This window comes from Mycotypha africana (assembly GCF_025528875.1).
Source record: "Mycotypha africana strain NRRL 2978 chromosome Unknown BDF20scaffold_5, whole genome shotgun sequence".
Lineage (NCBI taxonomy): Eukaryota > Fungi > Mucoromycota > Mucoromycetes > Mucorales > Mycotyphaceae > Mycotypha > Mycotypha africana.
In genome coordinates, this window is record NW_026515729.1 from 1,405,291 (window position 1) to 1,425,302 (window position 20,012).

Sequence of the window (20,012 nt, forward strand, 5' to 3'; positions counted from 1 at the left end):
TTTTCGAAAGATTTGCCTTTCGACTCATCAGCTTATTAGGAAACCCTTTTTGTAAATGTTTCAGTTTCTTGGACCCTGAAGATTACCATATTTGGATCATGGCGCAAATGTCCACTTTCCCTTAGAAACTCAATCTATTTTTGTGATAGAGGTGCAAACTGCGGACAAAGGCTAGACGCTACAATACTACGCTTAGCATACATTAAAAATCCTAATCAATAGCAAAACTGCTGACAGAAAAAGAAATTGAATGCTGGTTCAGAAGGAAAAATTATCTGACATACGTCGTTGTCAATCGTACTATTTATACATTATCAATAAACCCTTCCCAATTGTAGAATTTGACATACTAATTTTTGATAATGGCAACAAATCAGATATGAAAAGTAGATCCGCTCATTTCAGTATCAACTGAAGAGAGTCAAAAATCTTATCTTGGATATTCTGAGAATTCAATCCTCATGTAAACACTTCTGTCGACAATGCGAGGAAATCAACAATTTTACAAACTTTTGAGAAAGAAGGGCTACAAGCTTGTCAATCTCTTTAGGAAAATAAGTAGCATAGCGAGCCATAGCAAAAAAAAAGGCGAGATTGCACATAAATTTTTTTTTTTTTTTTTTTTTTTTTTTCGCTATCTCTATTACAATAAGTATACAGAGACCACTCAGCGACACTTGCTAATCTTCGCCTCTCAACGCTATTGAATCTTTCGTACCATGGACTCATTGTATTCACCCAAGCCGACTGCCAAAGTGATGAGAAGCTTAATAAAATTGCTTGTTTGTTAAATGACAATGATAGCGCCGTAAAAAAGGGATAGCAGTGACCTGAATCGACAAGCTCAAATGGTTCCTTTGAAAGGCCGCGCTTCACTCAACGGATGAAGCAACTTAGTCTTTCATTTTTCTTCATGAACAGAAATAAAAAGAGACTCCCCTTTCGATAGCGCACATGAGGGTTGCAGATAGCAGGAGAATGAACATATGAAAGCCTTCTATTACTGTAAAATTGCTGAATTCCTGAGACCGCGACAGCATGAGAAGGCTTAATAGCCTTTGTAATCCTAGTTCATTTTCTCTTTTGCTTCATTGTATCTTAAATCACGATAGTAAAAGAAATAATGTGCCACAGTCACTATTTCTCCTGCTACAACACGTACAGTCAGGTTAAAGTGTTATTTATTACTTAGCATTTAACGTGCGCTGGGGGATCAACTCATCAAGCAAGAGGACGAAAAGACATCAACAACAACAGTGAACAGCAAACAAAGTAGCATTTTAAAATTGACCCAAGAGGTAAAGTTTTTTGCTATCAAAGATGATCAAAAAAAAAAAACCTTGCTGAATACCGTCCATTTACTTGATATCATTGAGATGTTATCTCTTTCACAAATTACGAGGTTACACTAATGCTTATGTACATGGCCTAGATTTGGCTTTTATTAGAGTAAGCCAACAAACCCCCTATTTTTCACATGAATGAGCAAAATACGCCTTTTGTTGAACACTGAACAGTAGGATGAAGAGACTTTTTTTCAGGTGATACATAATAAGTGCACTATAGTCCATTAGAACCCCCATGCTAATTTAAAAACAAAATAAACAAATCTATAGACCATTCATCCTACGTCCCCAGAGCTATATAAAGGTATGAAATTTTGTTATTCTGCTTTTCCTTTCTCTTTTCTTTCTTCCTTATAGTATATTCATTTACTCAATCCGCTATTTCAGGTACTTGTGGTTGATTTGAACTTTTCTTCTATTGAAAACAATCACAAACCCAAACTTCTCTGCTCTTTCTCGTTATGCATTTTTTAGCATGTCTTATCAAGCAAACCAAAGCTCTTCTTCTGCCTCTTCTCGCGCTCTCTGCATCCCTTCAGGTAAAACCATATCTAAATGTGTAGGTGCAACAAGCAGTAACAGCTCAACGCGTAATATCCGCTTTCAATCTACATTTTCTCTTTGGTAGTTCATGACGTAAGCTCTGCTGTTGTCGATCGCATGACTTTCAACCCTTCAGGTACGAAATGAGTACAACTAACATAGTGCATGAGTGTATTTGTAATATGTACTTGACGCGTTATTCTGTGTTGTTTGTATTTAGTTAATGACTTATGCTCTGCTGATGTGGTTCGCTCATCTTCGGATGTTGCTGTTTCTTCTCTCCCTTCAGGTAAGGTCCTGCTGCTCTCGGAGAAACATATGTATATTTCATTAAATACTGCTCCTTTTTCATAGTTAATGACTTATGCTCTGCTGATGTGGTTCGCTCATCTTCGGATGTAGCTATTTCTTCTTTTTTGCGTCAACCAGGTAAATAGCACAATATTTGACGCGAATTAAAAGTTTACATCATTCTATAAGTCGTTCAAAAATAGCTCACTTTATTTTTCTTTTTTTTTTTTTTTTAGTTAATGACTTATGCTCTGCTGGTTCGGCTAGTACCACTGCTTCTGTTTCTTCTTCTGCTGGTTCGGCTAGTACCACTGCTGGTTCGGCTAGTTCTACTGCTTCTGTTTCTTCTTCTGCTGGTTTGGATGGTACCACTTCTTCTACCTCTTCTTCTGCTGGTACTTTGAAAAGAAAGTACCCAGCTACTTATTCCTATCAGGTAATAATAACCATTTAGCATAGAAAATCGCACAAGGAAAGATGATTTTGTTACTGATATCGTTTTATAATTTTATAGTCATACTTTGCTGAAAAGGAAGGCCGCGTTGTGAAGCGACTTCGTTCTGCATACGCTTCAGCAGTAGAACTGTAAGTAACTGGCATTTTGATTGAATGAAACCAAGTATATCTCTGTACGTGCTTCTCATCACACTCTTTTCGCTTTGAACATAGTTCTTCTGTTACTACGGGCGGCAGCAAGAGAAAGCGAGGCGATGGCGAGGAGGACGGTGGTAATTCTTCTCGCTACCGAAAGATTGCCAAGATCGGTGAAGGCAGCTTCGGGGTGGTGTATGAAGCCGAGCACATACCCACCTCGGCAAAAGTTGCCATCAAGGAAATGCAACTGTCCGACGACGACAGTTGGCGTCAGTGGCAGTTGGGTGAAGTTGCTTTGATGAAGCGACTTCACCATGACAATGTGGTGAAGTAAGTAATCCTTTCGAAAGAGAAAACGGTCGAGACACGAAAATTTTTGCTCATTCTTTCTTTCTTATTCTGATAGAGTGCTTGACAGCTACGAAGAAAAAAATGCTGCCAACATTGTTATGGACTGCATGAGATTTGATTTACTCTCTTATCTCATGCAGTATGACCGTAAAGGACTGTCTGCTGATCACATACAGGTGTGTTTGGTTGATTTCAAGCATTTTCTATCAAATTATGAAGCATACTGAAGTTGTCTTTCTTTTTTTTTTTTTTTTTTTTTTTTTAGTCCTTTATGTGGCAGCTGTTGTCTGGCCTCCAATATTGCCATGACAACGGCATCCTTCACAGGGACTTGAAGCCCGAAAACCTGCTCCTTGATGATAGTGGCAACCTAAAAATTACTGACTTTGGGTTAGCCGCTACCGTCGAGGAGTTTGAGGGTGTCAAAGAATCATACCAAGTAAAGTAAACCCATTCGTAGATTGAAAATGCGTACGTCGAATTTTTTTACTTAACTGATTTTTTACCTTTTTTTTTTTTTTTTTTGTTGGAATTTCAGGTTGGCACCCTCTGGTATCGGGCACCCGAGCTTCTCCTCGGCACTCCACAGCACACGACTGCAGTTGATATGTGGAATGCCGGATGCATCATGGCATTTATGATTATCATGGACCATCTGTTCTCAGGTAAATTGAATACAGCGACGATGATGATTTGAGGGTTCTTTTTTTTAACGTTAAATACCATAATACTTATAGGAGAAACAGAAGACGAGACGCTTTCCCAGATGTACAGCTTGAAGGGCACACCATCGGAAGCCGACTGGCCTGGTGTGTCCTCTTTCAAGTATTTCGATAACGATCTCCCTCGTAAGTCTGCACAGAGCTTACATGGAATGCGAAAGTCCCCTTCTTTTCTAAATAGCTTTTTGTCCGTCTACATAGCCAACAATTCGAACAATTTGGAAGCTTACCTGTTGAGTTGTCCTAACTCAATCTTCGGAGAGCTGCCTGAATCAGCAGCCGATTTGCTCCAAGTAAGTAAACTGTGTGATTATGGTCTTTCTATATTGAAAAATGTATTAATTTTAGCATGACCTTATTATTTAGTGCTTGCTCACTTACGACCCTGCTAAAAGAATCACAGCCAAGCAAGCATTGGAGCATCCTTTCTTCGAAGGCTTCGCTACCAGCACAGCAACTTCATCATCAAAGTAGGTTGTTGCTGCTGGTGCGATAGAAGGGCAGCTCTCCTGGCAAATTAACAGGAATGGTAACAATGGGAGGGAGGATCTTTGGGAAAGCGTCTTCTCAGACATTAGGAGAAGCGAGGGGATGTAACATTAGCGACTAACAAGTCCCGATTACCGTCGTTGGACAATAACGGTTCAAAAATAATGTTTATTTAGTGTTCTGCAGACAGCAGTGCTCTTGTTTGAAAAAGAAGACCTTCCATGAATATCGATTGCCGCGGCAGCGGGCATCATTGTTGATTGAAGATTTCCCTTCAAACCCTAAAGGAGGTCGACCTACCTCTTTTCCTCTCCCCGCCTTGATCGCAAGCAGAGGCTTGGTTATATCTGATGGAGATTGCGAATGACGTGCAGCTAGTATCAAGGCGAAGAGAAGATGACGACCTTTTCATATGAGGTGGTATTCTGCTGATGTAAGTGATTGCGAAAATATCTATGCTTGTACCATTGCATTTGTTTTCGATATATAGATGATGATAATTCGAACCGAACAAAAAACTTATATAAATAAGCAATAATTACAGACATAATTTATATAGTGTGCTTCCACAAACATTCAGATGGCTATTTATAAGACGTTGTTCTTTTTTTCAATAAAGCCTACAATTACTTTAACAATTTTTTTTTTTTCTCTTCTTTTCTGTTTAATGCTCTTTTTGACATTTTCTACATTGAATTGTTGCAAGACATAATGAGTCTCCTGATAGCTCATTTAATGCAACAAAATTGGAGGCTATTGCGGTGTTTATAGTAGTTTAATGCCTTCTTAGGCACTGTATATGTATTGGCGGTCTCCAGCAATTACAATAAAAACTTCCAAATGCACAGTGTAGCTGCATTTAAGTATTGTTGATTTATTGTATACGACAACAAACTTCATGGCTTTTCTTCGAGATGGAAACTAATAAACAGTTTTTGTGTACGATTTAATAAATCAGTTCATCTACTTTATGCTGCTTTAGGAAAGCTAACAACCGGTAAGTACAAAATTTCTTAGAACGACCAGTTTACTTCTGTGATAAGTGTGCAAGTTGCCTGCCACCATTCCATTTACTAGATTCTACTCCTGTTTCTCTTGGTAGTTTGAAAAAAATTACACAAAAATGATGCTCGTAAGACTTTTGGAACTACCATTATCTATGTTTTATTGTTCAAACACGTATATTGAAGTTTTTGGTTGTTTTTTTTTGGATTAAAGGATATACAATATCTTACAGAAAGCAAGCATACTCTACCAATGCGTGAACGTTGTTTACATTGTTAGATACGACAAGCGTAATCGACTGCTGCAGGAAGACATTTTATCAGAAAAAAAAAGTAACAAAAGCCTGTTACAATAGAGACATCGAAGGTTTTGTCTCGCATTTATACAAGCGCTGGGATACAAAGAGATATCATTGTTTTCATCAAAAATGGATAATACTACTATGATAACCAGTGAAACCTTTTTTTAGAGATACCACTGCCAAGCAAAGTGCAAAAATGGACGTTACAGACTATCGAAAAACCACTGGAAGGCCTTGCCTGCTAAAATCCAGAATGCATTTCTGTTATTGATGGAAATTCGGAAACTTATTCCCCGAAACTCGTCAATTTATTTCATGCAAGTGCACCACAGGCAAAAAGATAGCGGAGATGTCAAACAGGCATTTTTGCGGTAAATTTTAGATTGATGTACGCTTTGGAATGTGGAAAGGACAATCGTTCCTCTTTTGTTTTTTCTTGCTCACTTTTTATACTTTGCTGCATATCCCATACGTCATGTCAGAACCCCAAACCAAGCTCGTCGATGATCTTATGGATAAAAATTTGAACGATGAAGGCGAAAATACACTTATTGAGGAAGAGGAACTTCCTCTTACAACGCCCACACCAGTAGAGGCCAACCAACCTTCCGTCACCAGGACTACCGGGGGAAATGCCGATAATTCAACTGTAGGTACTGCTAACAATAACAGAAGCAGTAGAGCAACAACAGCATTGCAAGAAACCGATAATCAACCTCTCCAACTCACCGGCGATTTAAGAACTCTGAAAGATGCTTTTCCTAATCTCGAACTTGACATAATTGAAACCATCTTGAACAGTCAAGGCGGCAATGTGAATGCTGCGTTTGATGTTTTGCTGGGCATGTCAGATCCTTCTTATAAACCCGACCCACAAGAGACAGAAAACTTGGAGCGGTTGCGCCAAGACGAAGAGTACGCAAAACAGTTGGCGCGAGAAAGTACTGCACAGTATAAACAGCAAGTCAATGCACAGAGGCAGGCGCAGCTCCAACAACAACAGCGTCAAGAAGAACAGGAACAGCAGCAGCCTCTATTCAATCTGCAAGGTAACAAAAACAGTTTTGTAGGACGACTCAATGAAGTCATAATCGCCAAATTTTTAATGCGTGTAACGATGATATGATTTAGAGGATTTGCCCATGCTGAAAGAGAAAGTGATGGAATTTGGTACAGGTAAAATAAGAAAGGGAATAGTGGGCTGTTGAATTGGATATACATTTTGGAAGAAATATTCACTCAGTTACTAATTTTATAGCTGCCAAGAATAAAATCACGAACTTTTATAACCAGTTTATGGCTGGATCTTCTGACCAACCGCATCCAGAGCAGCAGCAACAACAACAGCCATTTAGGGGGAGTAGCTTGGAGGCTAGAATGGGTAATTTGAGTTTATCAAATGACGAAAGACAACCTCGACAACAACCATTAGCCCAAAATGCTCAAAGAGAATCAGTGAACTTATATGAATGGGATGGTACGTATATTTATATACCTTCATTAATAAAGATGATAGCACACTGAAAGCTGTGTCTTACAATATAGGAAGAGAAGAGGATATACAACCACAAGCCAAGACCTCGACTCCTGCAGAACAACTTCTATCTGATGAAGATTTCGCTAGGCAGTTGGCTCGCAAAGATGCGGTTGCACATGCGTCCAACAACTCTCAAACAGCTCCCCAAAGTACGGTCTACAGTTAAAGTTGAAAGTAATGAATATTAAAAGGCGATAAATATGCTCTAACAATCAATCAGATGTAGGTACAACAGATAAATCAGCCAATGCAGCAGCAGTAACGTCAAAAACAACGGAATCTACTATAGGAAGTGCAAAAGGTACATAAAACGGACTGGAGAGCGTTGTCGAATATTAACTAACCGCCCATCCTGGTAATAGCCGAAGGTGATTCACTAAATAAAGGTAAACCGTATACCATCTCTGATATTAGCGACGGTAATGCCGATGATGATTTAGACGATCTATTTGATAAAAAAGGTACAAAAAACAAGTTGTTTCAAGAAGACGAAGGAAAAAAAGAGTATGGGCTTACTTGTTTTTTTGTTTTTTTTTTTTTTTTTTGTTTTTTTTTTAGAATCCAATATTGATTCAACATCTGAAGATGGTGATCACAAACTAACTAATAGAAAAGAGTAACCCAAATCAAGCACTGTAATAAATAATGTTTTATTGACAAAATAGTTAAAACCCAATGAGCACACAGATAAACTACTTATCTGAAATTGCCAGGGCAGATCTAGTAGATATTGAATGGGAATTAATACTACATGAAGGGACAAGCGAAAAAAGGCAGAGTGTCATGAAGCTAACTATGAGATAAGGGGACTACCAAGTCTTGGTGGTTGTGGACGCATAAAGCCAATCTAGTAAGAGCTGCCCTAATGTTTTTGATGGGGTACGAGGCATTTTCTTGTGCTGAAGGTAATCGACCTGATAAAGTAGCATTTGGACAATTGGCCAAGAGAATTCCAGTTGGCTGGTGCAATGACACGCTGCTTTTATGGGTCGAGTGGGAAGCTAATTCACCAAGTGAAAAATGGGGTCAGCGACGGTTGTCGAAACTTGCAGTCGGTTTTGTATTTTATAAGATTCAATGACGTGCGCATTAGTGAGAGTGCGCAAAGGGTAATATAGGCAGTGGGCTGAATAGTAGTTTGGGAGCCTATCCCAGTCCCCATGAGGACAGCAACTACACTTAAGGATTTTTTTTTTTTATATTTAATTCACAAAAATTGATAGGAAACGGTCATCAAACAAACAAAAGGATTATATATGATTTATGGCAATAAAGAAATAGGAGAAGAAGCATGGACATTGAAACATTTGTAGAGAACAGTTATAATGTATATACCTGGGGAAGAAGAGATGCTATCAAAATGACAACGTAAACGATATTTCCAAATACTTAAAAATATCAAGATGTGTCACACGTTTGTAAGGTGTGTAAGGAATAGATATAAGTTAATGACCCTGCAGTGGCATGATCCAAAATTGTCATTTAAGTGGACAACCAACAAAGAGATGAAAAGCATCCTCAGAGAAGTTCGCTCTCGAAGCATGTGTGATTTTATTACTGCACTACTAGCTTCTGTATTCATTTTGTTCTGGTTACCATTCCATTTTCCCCCTTTCCCCTGCTACTATGCTTGGTCCCCAGTTCTCCATAACCACAACTGTTTAAACACTCTTTCTATACTTGATCCCCTTAAGTATTTTTTAGCTATATATCAACGTATATAAACATTAAAATCTGCCCCGGGCAAATTTCGGTGCTCCTTGTCTCTTCAAAATTTGTAATTCGTGATAAAAACATATTAACAAAAGACTTTTAGCAAACCCAGTTTCCGTTTTGGTATCAGCACGCGTGTTTAATATTTTGTATCCCGACAATTATGCGAGAGTCTTGTAACTGCATGTCCTGATCAAGTGCGAAAAGTCCAATCCCTTTTTTTTCTTCCGAAATTTGCTACATTTATTCAATTTCGCAAACCTACTCCCAACTATGACTAAAAGTAAGAGGGTTATAAATTAAAATGATCAATATTTTTTCTTACAAAGCAGTATCTAATATAATTTAGAATATGATGGCAGTACTCTTTTAAAATTGAGGTACTCGGCAAGTCCTGATGCAGATACCTTTTTTCAATGGGAAGGATCTATTTTGTACGCTCATATACAACAAATAAGGCTAGAAGAATAACAAAAAGAAGTACTTCAGTATTAAACTAATAGTGTTTATTAGCGCATTCATTCCGGGACAAGCACCTAAAAAGATATTTCGCTGCATTGGCATGAACGTTTCCCGAGCCAAAATCGAACAGGGTAAATTAAAAGTAAGTGGCAAGGAGTTGACTTACTACCTTGACCCCCAAACCGGAGTAAAGTTAAACACCTGGGATAATTTGTGGACAGGAGAGAAGAATTTACCAGGTAAACAATAGAAAAATCTTCACTTTAGGCGCCCTTCTTCAAGAATTGACACGAGCGGATTCTTGCCTATTCTTAACGGCTAGTGGTTCATATTGCAAATGATCCTGTACAGATGGAATTACCAACCTTTATCTCACTTGATGCCCGTCATAATAAGTTCAGTAAAACAACCGCTATTGTAACTGAGGTAACAATAATATTGTATAATCGTAGAAAAGCTTCATTGCTCGCGAGTTTGTGGAGTATGAACAATTTTTCTCTTCCAGATACCATTGTTTTATCCCAATCCTTTAGCTATAGAAGACCACCGATTCGATAATTACGACGCTAATAAGATGTACGAAGGTAAATAATTCACTTCTTTCACCTTTTGTCACATCAGACAGTTGATTGAAGCGGTTTTTCAGCCGGTGAGTTCTTCACTTTCAAATGCAATACGGAAGATTTAGACGATGAAAATACAATCCAAAATGTAGAAGTCAATTGGACACGCATATCTAAATTTGCACCCTTCATGAAAATGGGCGGTCAAGACGGATATTTAGTCTATCATTGTACAGGTTATAAACTTCCTGAAGGCTCTACTGTTAAGGATCTTGATCCACTACTGGCAGATGAGATTAACCAGACTATGAAGACATATGCTTTTGCTGATAACTATGATCCCAACAAGAAAAACGTTTCAAGCTGGACTTATTTTAAAGACAATTTTGAACGCTATCAAAAAGAACCTGAAGCAACATGGCCAATTCCTTCGACCTATTAAATACTTATTCTTGTCTTTGAATGATGTAGTATGTTGTTCTATGAAAGGAAGGTTTATAGCCTTGTTTCTGTAATCAATCAAAATGGTGTCTCTTTGCAGAGGTCGAAGCAGATGCTCAGTAGAAAACTAATATACTTCCATTATAAATGATCATATCTTTACCATATTATAAATCTATGTTAAACATAATCGTAAATATGTGTAGTAAAAACATGTTGTGGCATCCGTCAAAATTCACAATAAAAAAAAAAAGAATAGCACAAGAGATAATGAACACAAAAGCTTAATGAAATCAAATTCAAGGAAAAGAAACCTACTGCTATGAATAAAGAGTTGTTTGTATTTGCTTTCTACAGATATATGGGAATCTATAACTGATATTGACGTATTATGGTCTGATAATACTCAGTGAACCAGAGGCTTCCGTGAAAGGGTAGCCTCCCGATTAAGTGGTTAATTACTCATCTACCCCTACAGCGAACTAATTTGTAACGTGCTGTCCTGGTGATTACGCAGCTGCATCTATAATGGAATATCTATCGGCCACCAACCATGTTGCTCAGGTAGTGTGGAAATGTTAATGGATATTATTACTAGAAAAAGACATTAATGAAGGCGTTTATGAATGCATAAACAGTTGTTATATTAATAAAGAATGATTGAGCCTTTAATCTCCAACCATGCTTTAATTCACGAAGAGGGAGTAGTACGTTGACCTACTATGTTCTGGTAGTTGAGCCAATAAATACTATAAGTACTTATACAATTCTATTATAGTGAAATGCCTTATAGCCTTAGACAGCATGAGTAAAAGATACTTCGTAAGGTTTTTTTTTTCAATTCTTATGTGAAGTAGCTCTGCATAAAATTATCCTTAAGCCCTATTTTTGTCACCTTATCTTATTATTGCACATGAGGCAAAGTTGAAATGTATGCAATCGAATGCACCGCTTAACCGACGGAAATGAGAATAAGAGCGATGCTCATTTTTGAGATCAAAATTGTATTTTAATAGCGAAGAGTACAATTATATCTGTTTATTAATGTGACTAGGTATAGATATCATTTGTCTACAATAGGAGTGAATGATATTTTTGCATGTATGGTGCTAAGTATTTTGTAAAAAGCTATGAATTGTTAGAATAAATAAGAATGTTATGCTATGTGGGATACAACTATATATACAGGGAGCATTATTTAATATGCGAAATATACTGGAAGACATAAGATACAATGCCCTTGTGCGCTTCAGCCATTAAAACTGGATCAGGTATTCGTAATAAGTCTTTGTCATAATGATTCCATCTATCAATTAAGTTAAAATCAGTATCATCTTTTTTGCTAAATATGTTTTCTTTAATTGTTCAACTTACGTGCTCGAATCGCCATAATTCATCTGCTCAGCAGCTGTATGCTGTTTGCCTTGAATACAACGCTTACATTTGAATGTATCATGAGTTTCACTATCGCTCTTGGTATGAAGAGTGAATAGACGACGCATGTCTGCTACAGAGAAATGTCTTTCCATATCTGCTTCATCCACAACACAATTGGAAAGAGACTGCTTGTGTGATTGACGTTGGAAAATCTTCTCTTCAATCGTACCAGTCGCAATGAAACGATAAATGAAACAATCTTTCTTTTGACCATCTCTCCAAACTCTTGCTAACGCTTGTTGATCCGCTGCTGGATTCCAATCAGGATCGAACAAGACAAGTCGGTTGGCACCAATCAAGTTCAAACCACAGCCACCTGCTTTACTACTCAAAAGAAAGACAAATTCACTGCCTTCTGGATCGTTAAACTGATCCACTAATTTTTGTCTTTTCGTAATATTCATCGAACCATCCAAACGTAACACGCCATATTGTGATTGTTTACAATAAGCTTCAAATAGGTCCAATGTTTGCGTATAGTTACTGATAAGTACAATCTTATCCTTCGTTTCTTTCTTGATCTTCGCAAGCATACGAGCAAGAACCATGAATTTTCCGGAAAAGCTAGGGTCGATCTTACTCCCTTTACTCAAATAACCGTCGGGCAATACAGATTCACTGCCCTCCAAATCATCTGGGAGATTCAATAAGTTTGGATGATTGCATAGCTTCTTCAACAAAGTGATATTCTAAGAAATGGATTTTGGTTAAAAATGCTTCAATCTAACAAATTTTTCTCGTGTTAAGTAATACCTTTAATGCCTGACAACCTTGACCTCGTAATAATGTCTTGATTTCAGAAGAATTCAGAAAAACGTTGTATAATGCTTCTTGCAAAGGTGCCAGCTTACAGAATACCACATGCTCATATTTCGTGGGCACTATTTTACATCGAAATACACGCATTAACAAGACATTTATCGATTTTTCTTCCCTTCCTCAACTTACAGTATTTTGTCAAAATATCATTTGTTCTGCGGATAGTAAATTTGGACACTATATTCCAGAACTCAGCTACTTTTTCATCACTCACTTCTCGTTCTTTTTCCGTAGCGTCAGCATCTCGCCCTCTCAAAATGGGAATCTCGTAGTTTCTTCTAAATTCACTGGGTGTACCAAGTAGACCGGGATTTGCAAAGTCGAGCAGAGCGTAGTATTCACTCAGATCATTTTGGATAGGCGTGCCGGATAAAATAACTCTTCGGCTAACATTTAAGCTATTTAACTCTTGGAACAACTTGGATTCTGCAAAAAAGAATAACATTAGTATAAAGCATAGTTACTGAAAACTGTCCGTAAAATAAATGGCTACCTCTGTTTTTTAAACGATGACCCTCATCACATAGTAACAGACCAATAGGGGTCTTCTTTAAATACTTTGTATAAGCTCTCAAACTTTCGTATGAAATTATCAGAATAGAGTTTTTCCCTTGACTAGCACCCCATCTTTTAACAGCAGTAATCTTTTCTTTACTTCCACCAACATCGACCGTCAAGGGTTGAACACGAGTTGGACCTAGCCATTTTACTAATACAGATTGGAAAAAGATGGACACAATCAATCGAATTGCATACTACGGTCGATATGCATCTACAAAAAAAAAGCTTACCAAATTCGTTTGCCCAATTTTTTACAAGACTTGAAGGGCAGGTGATAATTGCTTTTTGAACTGTTGGCTTACCGAGCACTTCTGATTGCTGAAGTAAAGTCCAGGTCAAGGTAATGCATTGAAGTGTTTTGCCCAAACCCATCTCATCTGCCATAATGCATCCCATAGCATCCGACAGAACCTTTCCAGTTGTACAATTATAAAGAAACTTCACACCTTCCACTTGATGAGGGCGAAGAACTCGGCTAAGAGCAGGATCTACTACGACGTGAACAAGCTTTTTCTCCTCTTTCTTTAGTCCTAAGATTTCTGCTAAACTCTTGCCTTTCTTCCTCGGTTTATCAGTTGTAATTTTGATCTCTTCCTGGACTGGTTGATTATCAGGATCCCAGAGAACAATGGCATCTTCAGCAGTATGATCATATAAAGCTCTTAGTGCCTGTCTTTTGCGAAGGCCTAAGGTTTTCACTTCTCCAAAAGTTGAGTTGCTTTCATATCGGTAAGGTGTTGATTTGCCATCTTTGTCTGGTTTACTCATCATAGAAGGTACTTTAAATTTCTTACAGATAATAGACCTGGCATCAAAATTTTTGTCGATTCGATTGGGATTGGGTAAGAATTTAAACTTCTGTTTAAAAGCGCTATTACTAACAGCAGTTTCAAGCGACTTCCCCGATCGAGTATTCAAAGATATGCTTCTAGTCTGCGTCCTCAACTTTTTATTTGGATGTTGGATGTTCTGTTTCTTCTTCATATTGTTGGCATAATCATCATCATATTCGTCCTCTTCGTTCGAGAGATCATAATCGCTATCGCTTTCTATGTCCTCCTTTGGTCGTTTCTTGGTAAGTTGCTTTATTACATGAGGCGCACGGATAGGACTGACAATATGGTTCTGACTTTCATTGTTATCACTATTGACGCTACTACTCCTGCTTTCAGCGACTCTTTTACGAACAGGAGATGATGACAGTCCTGTCAGATTTCCTTTTGTATCTTGTTCCTCATACTCTTCGTCGCTACTATCACTAGAGCCAACGATAACCGACTCTTCTCGCTGGATAGGTTGTGGTAATGGAAGAGGCGAAGTACCAACTGATCCCTTGTCTATATAGTCAGCATCACTCTCACTGCTATCATTGATGTTACTGAACGGTTTACTTTTTCGGCTTAATCGTGGTGATTGATCAGGCTGAAAATCGTCGTCATCGTTACTACTGCTATGGTCATGAGTTGAAACTGGTGTTTTCGCCTTTCTTACTCTTGTTGGTAACTGAGGAACAATAACTCCCGTCTTAGCAATCATATGATATAGAAAACTGGAGGAAGTGAAGAGTGTTGTCACCAAACTATAGCTACTACACAAAAAAAGAACGTTTCGGGTATAACAAAGAAAAGCGCAGTTCCTTTTTTATGTAAAAACAGAAAGTTCAAGAATGGAAAGCGAAATTTAGCCTTTTCGGAAATCGCGTTTAAATCGATGGCGGTGCTTTGCGGCGTTCCTGAAAATTTCCCTTTAAGGTCAACAGGAGCAATCAGAACTCTTTTTTTCTTTTGTATGAAATCACGTACTTTTTATTATCAGTCAATAATTTACAAATTGGGATAGTATAAAATGAAAATGGGGACTAGAGATTGACAGTTAGGAGGACAGTGAGAAAGAATCAGAAAAATTAAAACGTAGACCTACGTGAAAGCGAGCGAAAGTGAGTCTGGTCGGCGCTGTACAGCAAGGAACTAGAGGAGATGAACAAATTAAAGACAGCATTACCTGACCAGGCACTATTTGAACGGATACACAGCCAGTGGTACCTCCAATGGTTTCAAGTATGAGCAATCAGAACCATTGGATATACAATCATCCTCAACCACCACCGTTACGCACATTTCAGCTGATCCCAATACGTACAAATTGTTGTGAGTATCATCATCGCTTAATATTATACATAGTTACAATGAAGAAACCATAGCAGGCTAGATAAGACCAAAATCCAAACTTCTCTTCTATTCGTTTTTAAAAGGAATAGTTGGATGCATTTGATAAAATTACTGAAATGCGAAACTTTATCATGTAAAAAGCCCTATTAACTCTATTACAAGAATGCTTTTACTTTACTTTAGTGCATAATCATCGTAAAGTCGTCGTTCTTGCTTGGAAAAGGATTTAGACGGGCTAGTATCATTTTCAAACACTTATACTATGCTCGCACACATCATTTTAAATTGAACACTATTAAAATGGGCTGTATACTTCGTTAGTAAAATTTTGCGTGATAATTCTATGTTACATAAGGTTTAAGGCAGTGGTAGCTGGCGTTCAATGTTCTGTGACTAGGGCAGCTGTTTATGCTTACATGATTGGCCTCGAGGTGTTTCTTGTATGATCATGTAAGAAAGAATAAATGTGTACTTCAGACCTTCAGCCAATTCTTTCTTTCTTTATTCGACCGAACCATTTTAACAATTTTCTTTGCTGCTAATACAATTTCATTCAAAAATAAAGGCTTTAATATTGTCACGACTGTTATCGTTTAAAGAATTCATAACCGCAATAGTGGGATTCAAACCAGCAAAGAAACGGAAGAAAAAATCATGGTGTATCAGACGACAGCAGATAAAAAAAAGGCATCGTCTGTTACAAAACCGACATTTGACGATAATGCCTATCAGATCAAATACTCTTTTCCTAATTTGAAGAACGATCCAGCACACATCAGAAACAGGTTCATACCCAACCCTCCTTGTTCAATGTTGGAACAGCAGCAACAGCAGCAACAGCAGCAAGAACAACAACAGCAGCCAGATAATTATATCTTCTACCAGCAATCAAATTTTAGGTTACAACAACAGCATTCTCAAAACGTAAATAAGATTATGTGCAAAAAAGGATACAAAAGCTCTTTTAGAGAGCATTTCTTAAAAATGCCTTTTTACGATATCTTTATAGGATATTGTGAATATTGATGGTAACACTGTAATGGCAATGGCTCATACTGAAAAAGACAGAGACTATGAACAATTTGATATAAATGGTAATAGTAACAAAATGCCTCCTCATAATCTACGGCTCAACGATATCAAAGAATTACAGCAGAAGAATAAATTAGACAAAACAAATAGCCAGAGTGAAATTGGCAAGAATGTTTTAACGATAACAACGGAAAAAAGGAAACCTAAGATCAACTTCAACAAACTGAATAAGTTTCAGCAAGATTTGCAACCTCAAAAAGATACAGTTGATGCTGGGAAGTTCAAAGACATGTCTCGAGAAGAGCTTATAGCTCGGTTAGTAAAGCTTGAAAATGAAAGAAAGTTACTGTCACTGAGAAATAACACGGTTGCTCTTAATCATAACTCAGAAGATGATAATATGTCGGATTCTTCAATATCAGTACATGCAATTTATGTTGGCATAGAAGAGGAAGAAGAGGATCCACCTAACTCTAGCGTGACAACTAAGGAAAACAGTAGTATTGCCAAAACTTGTCTTTGGTATGAATGTGGCGAGAAGTTTGATCTATTGCAAGACCTAATCACTCATCTTGCGGAAGCTCATGTAGGTGGTGGAAAGGTAAGTTAAATAGACAGTGATTGCTTATTTTATCAACTAAGACTTAATTCTTCGTCATGGTATTTTAGCCAACTTACCGTTGCGAATGGGAGAATTGTGCCCGAAACGATAAACCTTTTACTAAACGACATAAAATGCTGAATCACCTTCGGATACATACGGGTGAGAGACCATTTGTTTGTCCAAAACCAAGTAAGAAGTAAAATTTACCTGAAGAAATTAGCCGTTAGCTTATATCCACTCCTATTTTTTGTTCTATGATCCTGAACATGCATATGATTTTATAAGATTGTGAAAAGAAGTTTTCTCGACCAGATTCACTAACGACTCATATTAAAACTCACTCCACTGTAAAACCCTATATGTGCCGTTATAGAGATTGTGGAAAAGCTTATTATCACTTGCGATCTTTAAAGAAACATGAGCGACTGCATGAAACCGCACTTATGGACTCAAAGAATAATAATGATGATGTATCGATCACTCAACAAGCATTGCTACAGCAACAACAACAACAACGACGACGATCACAGCCGTTCCAAACATTACCACGAAGCACTCTACAACAGCAATCCATAGAGATCCCCGCTAACCCATCCACACATCCACCGTCACCTCGAAAATCTTTGTTACACTTCCCACTTACTACCGCTCTACAGAAGCCTACTACTGTACAACAACGGCAACAGCACAATGTATTATCGTTATCTATTCCTCAAACCCCCATGGCTTTCGAACAAACACTTGTAACAGATGCAGGAGCTGCCATTTTGGTACCGTCGATTTCCTTTCAACATAACAGCCTATCCATTTATCAACAACAGCAGCATTCAGCGACGAGTAATGGAAATCTTAACAACCAACATCCTTCACAATTGCAGCAACATTTTTCTTACACTGTACCCGAACCTACTATAAGCCCCTTCATTCAAAATAGCAGTGACGGCAGCCTTCCTTTTACATTGTTTCCCTCGTCTATTCCAATCCCCCAGCAAGCCTTTGCAGACATTACAAGTATTATCACAGAATCATCGAACCATTGATGACCCGCATGTATTTCTCGGTATTAGACTTCATAGACCCATCTATACCCATTCATACAATAACGATGAGATTTTCTCAAAACAAAAATAAATACATATATATTTAAGGCTGGCCCTTATGTTGTGATGGCAGCTTCGAATAAAATGATACAGAGCAAAAAGCTGTTAAGATAATACTTGTTGATTCCCTCTGTGTCTTACGATAGAGATCGGAATTGTTTCTATTGCTCTCTCTATGGGTATGTTCGTGTTGTTGCTCACATCATTCTCATCCGGGTTATTATCAGCCCATCTTTTTAAGAATGAAACCTGTATGTTTCCAATAAATAACCTGTTTTCAATAATGAATATGAATTATGGATGAGCGGAAAGTGCAATATTGCCCCAGATCTACAAATATGATCACTTACTGACAGATATGATACATTAGTAAGGGAAGCGATAGAACACCAACAACACCATAGCTGCTTTCTGAATAGAGTACGTTTATAAGAGGGATACCCATGGACACTGTTTTAGTTGCGCCACAATACTATGGAATAATGATTACTCAGATCCTGGTTGAAAGCATTTAAATACGTAGATCTTACCATAATAGCAATTGCATCTTTTTTTGGAAAACGCAACTTTTTTACCCATTTTGGGGTATCTGAATAGTTGGAAGGCCATGGTAAACGCGCAATAAACAAGGACACTGCACATCCAAACAAATACATAAAAATATCCACAAAAATAATAGCGACGATATCCACACCACTCAATTTATGGAAAGCATCTGACGCCACTCCATCGCAGAAAGTAGAGAATATCAGAAGCAAGAGTGCCAAAGTGTTGATGATCGAGAATTTGCATCTGGCCGCCAAATACTTCACTTTAGTGGGGAAAAAGTACCGTATGACTTGGCCCACCACGAGAGGTGCCAAGACTGTACATCCCAGGGTTTTTAGAACATTAATATAATCAGGATTGCCTCTATCTGTACCGGGTTCAAAGACAATTGGGTCGTTTTGAAACGCTATTGGTGTTATATTAATAACAAGAAAACTCATTACATATGCTGTGATAAAACTCATTAATTTATTGAGATGTATATTGTTATTTATACCTGTCATCAGAGCTGGAGATACAAAAATGCCTAGCAAGTTTCCTAAGGCAGCATTCAAAATAGCTAGATAACTAAAACTTTTAGCATATGGCTTTTTATTGATGATTATCTTAATGTCGGTTTTTTGGTTTACCTGCGGCATCATTTCCATTAGCACTGCGTGTCATGACTGAATTTGAAGATACAGTTGTACTGGTCGACAAAGCTATCATCCACCCTTTATAAACCGACATATCCAAATTAGCGTGAACGCTGATGAAAAATCTTACAATACCATACATCACAAAAGGCAATAAGATAAAATTGATAAGTTGGACAGTCAAATGTAAACGCCATCGTAAAATGGTTTTCCACATAACACCAACATCTAATCCTAGACCTGACAGCAAGAAGATAATGATAACAGCGCCCCATTTGATTGTATATTGAGCTTGAATAAGGCCATGTGCCATACCTAATTGTGGAGCTGCCCAAGCGATTCCAATGCTAATACCTAGTCCTACTAGAAAGTAGTACTTCTTGAAAAGCTCGAGCAGTATTCTTACAAATTGACGTCGTTTATTTGATTGTTGTTGTCTTTTTTTTATATTGTATGATTGTTGGCTAGTGTCTAAACCCAATTCAGTGTTGTCAATACTGCCGTTGCTCTTTTCTTCATTTTCAATTTGTTGTTGTTCTGCAGGAGCAGACAAAATATCTTTGGAAACAGTGTGTGTCACTAATGACATAATTTGCTCTTGATTTATCAACGAGAAAAATAAGCGAGCAGAAACGCAGTCAGAACAAACAGGCTCAAAGCCTTTAACGTTGTGGTAGCAACGAGAATTAAACCTTTTATAGCTTTTATTTTGAAGAAAAAGGGCCTCGAGCAGATGAGTCATTTGACAT

At 37.7% G+C, this 20,012-nt stretch overlaps 6 protein-coding genes across 6 annotated transcripts; 4 read left to right on the top strand and 2 right to left on the bottom strand.

The window, feature by feature from the left end:
* Positions 1-2,890: 2,890 nt before the first annotated feature.
* On the top strand, positions 2,891-4,321 carry BDF20DRAFT_906131 (negative regulator of the PHO system; the record flags this gene model as incomplete). Its single annotated transcript, XM_053083238.1, has 8 exons — positions 2,891-2,908; positions 2,932-3,104; positions 3,181-3,301; positions 3,391-3,564; positions 3,664-3,790; positions 3,863-3,973; positions 4,086-4,140; positions 4,243-4,321. 8 exons carry the CDS (start codon positions 2,891-2,893, stop codon positions 4,319-4,321), a joined length of 858 nt encoding a protein of 285 aa, XP_052936489.1.
* Positions 4,322-6,117: 1,796 nt separating this feature from the next.
* Positions 6,118-7,799, top strand: BDF20DRAFT_913106 (uncharacterized protein; the record flags this gene model as incomplete). Its single annotated transcript, XM_053084029.1, has 7 exons — positions 6,118-6,691; positions 6,774-6,818; positions 6,901-7,119; positions 7,188-7,328; positions 7,406-7,480; positions 7,542-7,640; positions 7,738-7,799. 7 exons carry the CDS (start codon positions 6,118-6,120, stop codon positions 7,797-7,799), a joined length of 1,215 nt encoding a protein of 404 aa, XP_052936490.1.
* A 1,320-nt stretch (positions 7,800-9,119) lies between these two features.
* BDF20DRAFT_870244 (uncharacterized protein) lies at positions 9,120-10,678 on the top strand. The gene is made up of 6 exons (XM_053081041.1): positions 9,120-9,175; positions 9,242-9,326; positions 9,406-9,593; positions 9,677-9,780; positions 9,860-9,938; positions 10,001-10,678. The coding sequence occupies exons 1-6, from the start codon at positions 9,166-9,168 to the stop codon at positions 10,357-10,359; spliced, it is 825 nt and encodes a 274-aa protein (XP_052936491.1). The 5' UTR covers positions 9,120-9,165; the 3' UTR covers positions 10,360-10,678.
* A 1,050-nt stretch (positions 10,679-11,728) lies between these two features.
* Positions 11,729-13,943, bottom strand: BDF20DRAFT_819868 (P-loop containing nucleoside triphosphate hydrolase protein; the record flags this gene model as incomplete). Its single annotated transcript, XM_053077492.1, has 5 exons — positions 11,729-12,484; positions 12,549-12,676; positions 12,744-13,040; positions 13,108-13,323; positions 13,406-13,943. 5 exons carry the CDS (start codon positions 13,941-13,943, stop codon positions 11,729-11,731), a joined length of 1,935 nt encoding a protein of 644 aa, XP_052936492.1.
* Positions 13,944-17,056: 3,113 nt separating this feature from the next.
* Positions 17,057-17,329, top strand: BDF20DRAFT_795430 (uncharacterized protein; the record flags this gene model as incomplete). The annotated part of the gene is made up of 2 exons (XM_053076263.1): positions 17,057-17,168; positions 17,265-17,329. Coding segments are annotated over 2 exons (177 nt in total), but the record flags the coding sequence as incomplete, so codon positions are not given.
* Positions 17,330-18,184: 855 nt separating this feature from the next.
* On the bottom strand, positions 18,185-19,852 carry BDF20DRAFT_835553 (SBF-like CPA transporter family-domain-containing protein; the record flags this gene model as incomplete). Its single annotated transcript, XM_053078849.1, has 5 exons — positions 18,185-18,350; positions 18,430-18,551; positions 18,610-19,034; positions 19,125-19,166; positions 19,258-19,852. 5 exons carry the CDS (start codon positions 19,850-19,852, stop codon positions 18,185-18,187), a joined length of 1,350 nt encoding a protein of 449 aa, XP_052936494.1.
* Between the last annotated feature and the right edge of the window lie 160 nt (positions 19,853-20,012).

Coding starts and splice junctions, on each gene's coding strand:
- BDF20DRAFT_870244 (XM_053081041.1), top strand. Junction 9,594..9,676: donor AGGAGAGAAGAATTTACCAG/GTAAACAATAGA, acceptor CTTAACGGCTAG/TGGTTCATATTGCAAATGAT. Junction 9,781..9,859: donor CAACCGCTATTGTAACTGAG/GTAACAATAATA, acceptor TTTCTCTTCCAG/ATACCATTGTTTTATCCCAA.